This window comes from Myotis myotis, unplaced genomic scaffold, assembly GCF_014108235.1.
Source record: "Myotis myotis isolate mMyoMyo1 unplaced genomic scaffold, mMyoMyo1.p scaffold_m19_p_10, whole genome shotgun sequence".
Lineage (NCBI taxonomy): Eukaryota > Metazoa > Chordata > Mammalia > Chiroptera > Vespertilionidae > Myotis > Myotis myotis.
Genome location: NW_023416314.1, coordinates 42,710,225 through 42,716,442, shown reverse-complemented (window position 1 = coordinate 42,716,442; position 6,218 = coordinate 42,710,225). Strand labels below are relative to the sequence as shown.

The following is a 6,218-nucleotide window of genomic DNA, read 5'->3' as shown; positions in this document are numbered from 1 at the left end:
CTATTGTAGTAAGGACTAAATAGTTCTGCCATGTCCAGGAATAAGCTAACAAACACAATGGAAACATTTTTGTTTTGTCTTTCCATCACTAATCTATGGAATTGGGAAGCAAAATATTTCTTTTTCATATCTATCTTCTCCTTAACAAAAGTGCTAGTGACACAGCTTCTCTTCCCCCACTTTTCTCATAAACTTCTGGATCTTTTGTTGAGAATCCAAAGGAATCATGCATATGCAGGATAATGTGGGTTAGGAATCACTACTGTGAAGTCAATCATAGCTTCGGGTAGTAGAATGGAGTAAGGTAAGGGTTCGGTTCCTTGAAATCCCTCATGTATAGATTCTTCTGTGAAGTCTGCATAGTTGATGGGAATGGTTTATAAGTTGTAACATCAAACTTTCCTGGGGAGCTTGTTAAAATGCAGATAATCCTATAAAACTCCATGGATATTATGGTCCCTGGAATATGAGTTAAGAACACAAGATTGTTCTAAGAATATGTTTTGAGAAACAATGGATTATACTGATGTTATTATTACCTTTAAGTAAGAATTCTGGGACAACATATCTGGAGTACTACCTTGAACATAGAGCTACATTTCTGTGGTAGCTGAATAACTGAGGGAAAAAAAAGAACATTTCTTCTGGATAAACCCAACATGTGGCCCAACAGCAGCTTCAGTTCCTTCTTGTTGACTGGTTTTCCAGGCTTGGAGGCAGCTCACCACTGGATTTCTATACCCTTCTTTATTGTTTACATCTCTGTCCTTTTTGGCAATGGCACCCTCCTCCTTCTCATTAAGGAAGATCACAATCTTCATGAGCCTATGTACTATTTCCTGGCCATGCTGGCAGCCACAGACCTGGGGCTGACCTTAACCACAATGCCCACGGTGCTGGGTGTCCTCTGGTTGAACCATAGGGAGATTGGAAATGTAGCCTGTTTTTCTCAAGCCTACTTTATACATTCACTTTCTTTTGTAGAGTCTGGTGTTTTGCTGGCTATGGCCTATGATCGGTTTATTGCCATCTGCAACCCCCTTAGATATACCTCTATACTCACTAATACTCGAGTAGTGAAAATTGGGCTGGTAGTACTGATGAGGGGCTTTGTATCTGTTGTTCCTCCAATTTCACCCCTCTACTTTTTCCCATATTGCCATTCCCATGTCCTTTCCCATGCATTCTGCCTTCATCAGGATGTCATTAAACTGGCCTGTGCTGATACCACCTTCAATCGGCTGTATCCAGTTGTGCTTGTAGTCCTTATATTTGTACTGGATTCTCTGATTATCCTCATCTCCTATGTGTTGATACTCAAGAGTGTCCTGAGCATTGCCTCCAGAGATGAGCGGGCCAAGGCCCTCAACACCTGTGTCTCCCATATCTGCTGTGTCCTGGTTTTCTACATCACAGTGATTGGATTGTCTCTAATTCATCGGTTTGGGAAGGAGGTTCCACATATTGTCCACCTCATTATGAGCTATGTCTATTTTCTGTTTCCTCCACTAATGAATCCTATAATCTATAGTGTCAAGACCAAGCAGATCCAGAGTGGTATTCTTCATCTTTTTACTACCCATAAAGTTAGACCCTGATCTCTAACCATTACAGCCCTTCATTTGAGAACTCTGATTTGTGACATGGGAACAAAGAAGTTTCATATCAACCGCCCATGATTATATTTCTTGGTAAAATAATTATCAAAGTAGATCTACAAATTATTCTAAGATAGCTCTTTAAGCTCAGGTCTTAGACCTAATGTAGTCTGTGCAATAATAATAATAATAATAATAATAATAATAATAATAATAAAAAACCTGTATACTAAATATTTCTGTTTGACACTCAATTCTTGTAATAATACTAATTTAGGTGTTTATAGTTGTGTCTATAATGTAACTATCATGTATTTCTTTGGAGTTAGAACGGTGGCCAGTAGGAACAGAGTTATAAAATTATGAGTTGGTTTGGGTGAACTAGAGTAAAGTTTTATATATTAATACCCAATTCAACCTCAAACTCCCACAAATTCCCCCACAGATATCCATACGAACTATAGGGACCTATATGCTTGGTCACTGAAGCCCAGAATTTCCCTGAGAAAAAAGTATGAATTCTTTCTTAAATAGTGTTATAATTGTCATATCAACTACCTGATTGGTTCCTTCCCCCTCCATCAAATGACAAAAGAAACCATGAATAAATGAGAAGAAATAGACCTAGTCCTTGTACTTTCTATCTTTGTCCTCATTACTATCCTACTATATCAATCTTTAGCTCTGATGTTGGTACCATCTCCAGAACACTTACTGGAGACTAACTAGTCTGAGTAGAAGAGGCAATTCCCTTATTTCTCCTTTTGCTATGAATAAGGCCTGAGGGACTGAGGGAATAGGTTTTCATATCTTTGGGGAAAAATAGTCACTTTCTAGATGTATCCTGACTTTATTTTATCAAGTGTGAATGTCCCAAGAAATAAAATATTATTATTATTATTTAAATATATTTCATTGATTTTTTTACAGAGAAGAAGGGAGAGGGATAGAGTTAGAAGCATCAATGACAGAGAAACATTGATCAGCTGCCTCCTGCACACCCCTCACTGGGGATGTGCCCGCAACCAAGGTACTTGCCCTCAACTGGAATCAAACCTGGGACTCCTCAGTCTGCAGGCTGACGCTTTATCCACTAAGCCAAACTAGTTAGGGCTAAAATATTATTTTTATTTGATCAAAAATTTAGAAGAGTTAGTAAGGGACCTGTGGCCCAAGTTAAAATATCCTCAAAAAGTGTAGTTTATGTCTTCATTACATCTAAATCAGAGCAGGAAGAGAACCAAGTGAGCCAGGAAATGGAATTAGATAGAAGATATTATTGACATCATTGGTCCTTTGTCCAGATCGCTTTGCAAAACTGTACACCTACCCCTTGCTCCTGTGATTGTTGGCTTCTCATTGTCCACATTATAGCTTTCTTCAAGTTATTTACTCTCAACCCAGTTAGAATTGCCTCACCAAGATTATGACCCCTGGTGCCAAGGAAGAAGGCTGTGGACATATACTGACCATCTTGCCTTCTGAAGTTCAACTCCAGATTGGAGTTTGTATGTTCTTATTTATCTCCTTCCCTGTATCCTCTGCTTTTCATCACTTCCTGTCTCCTGAGGGCATTCATTAATTAATTGCATGCATCCAAATTCCTGTCTCAGGCTTTGCTTATAGGGATTGCAACATAAGAAACCTACAACTCTCATTTCTTTTGCCATTTCATCAATAAATGTAATTGTGAAAAGGCTAAGGTTATAAAAAGAGGATAACTATTATTTTACTCATTTTAATCCATTTATCCTCTATGACATCCAAGTAACACTGTCTGAATACCACATATCAAATGTGAGGGTGAGTATGATGGTAAATTATGTCCTGTTTTCAATTATCTATAAGTCTTACTGTGGTAAAATGCTAGATATTATTAGCAATCATTTTGCAAAAGTGCCTCCCAAGCAAAACTACAAATAGGTTTTGTATATGTAAGCAGGGTAGATTTCAGAGTGGTCCACTAGACCAGTGGTCGGCAAACTCATTAGTCAACAGAGCCAAATATCAACAGTACAACAATTGAAATTTCTTTTGAGAGCCAAATTTTTTAAACTTAAACAATATAGGTAGGTACATTGTTATTAACTTAATTAGGGTACTCCTAAGCTTGCCTTTGCTAAAAACATCCTCAATCTGATTGAGGTACATTCGCTGAGGTTGACCTCTTCCAACTCTCCCATCCACACTTGTCTTGTATACTTGTTTCAGATAGACGAGTGTGGATGGGAGAGTTGGGAGGGGTCAACCTCAGCAAATGTACCTCAAAACAATGTACCTCCCCCACACTGCGTATCCCGTGGCCCGACCGACACCCCCCACTTCTTCTAACACCACTTCTTCAAAATAGACTCGCCCAGGCCGAAAACCAACTTTTGCACATGGGCCATGAAGTTTCAATCACACTGTACATGTGCGCCCTCACATGGTATTTTGTGGAAGAGCCACACTCAAGGGTCCAAAGACCTGCATGTGGCTTGCGAGCTGCAGTTTGCCGACCACTGGACTAGACCAACATACCAACACATCAGTGAATCTCCTTCATGCAGAGCAATCTATTAATCTTATCTAATAATCCTATCTAATAAAGAGAGAATATGCTAATTGACCCCCACACCATCACAAAAGATAGCAGTGCCCACAGCCAATAAGGAGGGAATATGCTAATTGACTGTGCCACCCTCAAAGATGGTGGTACCCACAGCCAATAAGGAGGGAATATGCTAATTAGCTGCTTTGCCATCAAAGATGGTGGCACCCAAAGCCACAAGATGGCCGGCAGGGAAGGGCAGTTGAGGGCAATCAGGCCAGCAGGGGAGGGCAGTTGGTGGGGACCAGGCCTTCAGGGGAGGGCAGTTAGTGGCAACCAGGCTGACAGGGGAGGGTAGTTAGGGGTGACCAGGTCAGCAAGAGAGGGCAGTTGGGGGCAATTGGGATGGCAGGGGAGCAGTTAGGCATCGATCAGGCTGGTAGGGGAGTGGTTAGGGGGTGATCAGGCTGGCAGGCAGAAGCAGTTAGGGGTAATCAGGCAGGCAGGCAAGCAAGCAATTGGGAGCCAGCAGTACCAGATTGTTAGAGGAATGTCCAACTGCTGGTGGGATCGGGCCTAAACCAGTAGTCAGACATCTCCCGAGGAGTCTCTGATTGGTGAGCGTGCAGGCTGGACTGAGGGACACTCCCTCCCCACCACCAGTGTACAAGTTTTGTACACCAGGCCTCTAGTTTAGCTTATAATCATTGAAGACAAAAACAGAAGCCCAAACAAACACTTGTATGGAGAAGTGATTAATAAATTCACTGGTGGCCTATTGAGGTAATAAGCAGCATTTAGTACAGGAGAGCTATTGTATATAAGAATTTATACTAGGAAAAAGTTTTTCAGTATCAGCCTCTCTCTTCTAAAGAATATTATAATTATATAGCATGGATTTAAAAATATAATTTCCATAAGGATATTAAGTTTGAGTTAGGAAATAAAATCCTGAGTGTGCATTTCTGGGAATTAAAAAAAAAAAAACTATAAAAAAGATCAGAGAGTGAGAAATATTAGAGATACACTGAAAATCCATATATCACCTAACAAGTCAGCAGGTTATTTCTCCTTCAAATACAAAATGAAATCATGCTAAGTGAAGGGAAGATGAGTTTTATTCAGCTAATTAATAAATAATTGTTGGGTTCCTTCTTAGGAGTACAAACTTTTATAGAGTAAATTAAAGGTGATATCTTTAATGATACTTATTAAACATTATGAGTATTAGATTAGGAATATTTAAAGGGCCAGGGATCTCTCTATGCAATTATAGAATGTAAATCAATTTTTATTTTGTAGCCTAAATCCTCAGACAGGATCATTATTATGAATAAGCTCATAAAATTTTTATAGGATATTTAGGAGTTTATGTCCTTAGACACTAATGTGTGTCACCAAGTTGATAGGTAGTAGTGGCAGTGAATAGTGAAGAATCCGTCCAGGGGAATAAATTAAATGATTGCATCTGCACAGACTAATGTGAAATGCTGAAGGCTGACATAATAAAATCAAACTCCATAAAAAAAAAAAATAAGGAGGCTGTTAAATGTCAACACTGGCTTGCTCCACAAATTGCAAACTGTCTAAGGTAAAGACTTCCCTGAGTCATTAGTGAAGGTATTTAGATGCCTTTTTGTAACCTTCATCTATGTCATAAGTGATATGAAACAGGAATGGGACCTAAGCTGTGTGGCCCCACAGCCAGATCCAGAGCTAAGGAATGGTAAGTCCTGGGGAAAATATTTAAACTCAAAAAGGTAAGATATTTTAAATAATGTGACTACCTGGATATTTAAGACATATTGTCTTATTAAAATTGAGCTCTGTGGCCCAAAAAGAGATGGGCATTAACTGATGACTGTGATCAGGAAACACTACATCAAAGGCTTTCATTTCATGAGATGAGAAGTCCTTCCAAATCTGAGAGGTTATGCTGCAGTGATTCTGTATTTTACAGGCAGTCCAGCAGGGAATATGTAGGAAATGAAAATGGTTTGGGGAACATGCATGACAGAGCTGTTCAGGAATAGCTGCTTAACAAAAAGATAGACACTGGTGCTTTGCTCACTTCCTCCCAGGCCCCTTAA

At 39.5% G+C, this 6,218-nt stretch overlaps 1 protein-coding gene across 1 annotated transcript; it reads left to right on the top strand.

Annotated features, from left to right (window-relative positions):
• Window positions 1-659: 659 nt before the first annotated feature.
• LOC118664380 (olfactory receptor 51B5) lies at window positions 660-1,598 on the top strand. Its single transcript, XM_036324420.1, has one exon. The coding sequence runs from the start codon at window positions 660-662 to the stop codon at window positions 1,596-1,598; it is 939 nt and encodes a 312-aa protein (XP_036180313.1).
• The last annotated feature ends 4,620 nt before the right edge of the window (window positions 1,599-6,218 follow it).

Excerpts from the sequence above, each read along its gene's own strand:
- LOC118664380 (XM_036324420.1), top strand. The coding sequence starts at position 660 with ATGTGGCCCAACAGCAGCTTCAGTTCCTTCTTGTTGACTGGTTTTCCA.